This window comes from Impatiens glandulifera, unplaced genomic scaffold (genome assembly GCF_907164915.1).
Source record: "Impatiens glandulifera unplaced genomic scaffold, dImpGla2.1, whole genome shotgun sequence".
In the NCBI taxonomy this organism is placed as follows: domain Eukaryota; kingdom Viridiplantae; phylum Streptophyta; class Magnoliopsida; order Ericales; family Balsaminaceae; genus Impatiens; species Impatiens glandulifera.
Window position 1 is genome coordinate 71,534 of NW_025919355.1, and position 1,389 is coordinate 72,922.

The following is a 1,389-nucleotide window of genomic DNA, read 5'->3' on the forward strand; positions in this document are numbered from 1 at the left end:
GTTCATTCTGTGTGAGTTTTCAGTATTGTAAGTTGACATAATTTGATTTTGTCAACAGAGGGTTGTGTGCTAGGAGTTCGGAAACAGATAGTGTCTAAGTCCTAGTTGTCCGACTGGGTTTGCGTACGCATTGTAATCAAACCAAATCTTCTAGTGGATATCCTTCTCAAGGTTGAGAGAAGGGGTGACGTAGGAGAGTTTGTTCCGAACATTCATAAACAAACTCTATGTCTTGTGTTCTTTACATTTCGCATTATCCACTCCTTATCTGTAGCTTCAACTTTGAACAAACAATTCTGCACTTGATTCCGGTCAAGAGTTTATGATGACTTGCATAGAATAGAAATAGATATTATTTTCTAACAGAGATAATATCAAACGAAAGTTTTCGCGGTTAACAATACTTGGTCAACCCCCTGCTATTGTTGACTCCTTTCCTAACAAGTGATATCAGAACAAGTTTTTCTATTCTCAAGCAATCAGATATCATCGTGTCTTTCACCAACAAGCCTCCCATGTTCCGCATTTAAGAGTATGTTGATTGAAAGATTCGCATGGAGGTGCATCTGGCCTCCCAAGATGACGATATGTGGTATGTTATCACTGAAGGTCCGATGAAGATTGAAAAGCCAATATACGAGTGGACAACTGACGATAAAAGGAAGAACAACCTTGATAACCTGGCCAAAAACACCCTGTATAAAACTCTTGATAAGAACATGTTTGCAAAGATCAGAGCATGTTCTACTGCCAAGGAAATATGGGAAAAGATTATCCAACTTTGTGAAGGCAACAAACAAACTAGAGAGAATAAGATCATGGTTTCTACTCAAAAGTTGGATAGCATCAAGATGCGCCCAAGGGAGTCAAAAAACGAGTTTGATGAACACTTCACCGACATTGTCATTGAACTTTCCACTATGAGAAAGGTTTATGGCAACGAAGAAATCATCGTCAAGGTGTTGAAGGTTCTTCCTATTACTTGTGACAATAAGACGATGGTGATGAGGGAGTCTAGAGACCTTTCCAAGATGGATTTGCTTAACATGTTTGCCGATCTGAAAGCCCATGAGTTCGAGATGAAATCAAGGAATGAAGATGAGCTCTCATCCTTGACCGTGACTTAGGCGTTGGTGTCCTCTATGGAGCCAGTAGTCCCTTCACCCATCAAGTCAGCTGAGCAATTCAGGGAAGATGCGATTAATTTACTTGTTAAGAAGTTTGGCAAATTCATGAGGAAGAATCAACCCAACCCTTCTTTCAACAACAATAACAACTTTAATGATCATAAGGCTAACATTTGTTGTTTTAATTGTGACACTCTAGGTCATTACAAGTCGGAATGTCGGAAGCCAATGAGAGATGATAAGAAGCCAACTAATTAAAAGC

General features: G+C 39.4%; 1 protein-coding gene across 1 annotated transcript; it reads left to right on the forward strand.

The window, feature by feature from the left end:
* Positions 1-554: 554 nt before the first annotated feature.
* On the forward strand, positions 555-1,127 carry LOC124917839. Its single transcript, XM_047458134.1, has one exon. It carries the CDS (start codon positions 555-557, stop codon positions 1,125-1,127), a length of 573 nt encoding a protein of 190 aa, XP_047314090.1.
* The last annotated feature ends 262 nt before the right edge of the window (positions 1,128-1,389 follow it).

Bases quoted from the DNA above. Each gene is read 5' to 3' on its own strand.
- LOC124917839 (XM_047458134.1), top strand. From the start codon at position 555: ATGGAGGTGCATCTGGCCTCCCAAGATGACGATATGTGGTATGTTATC.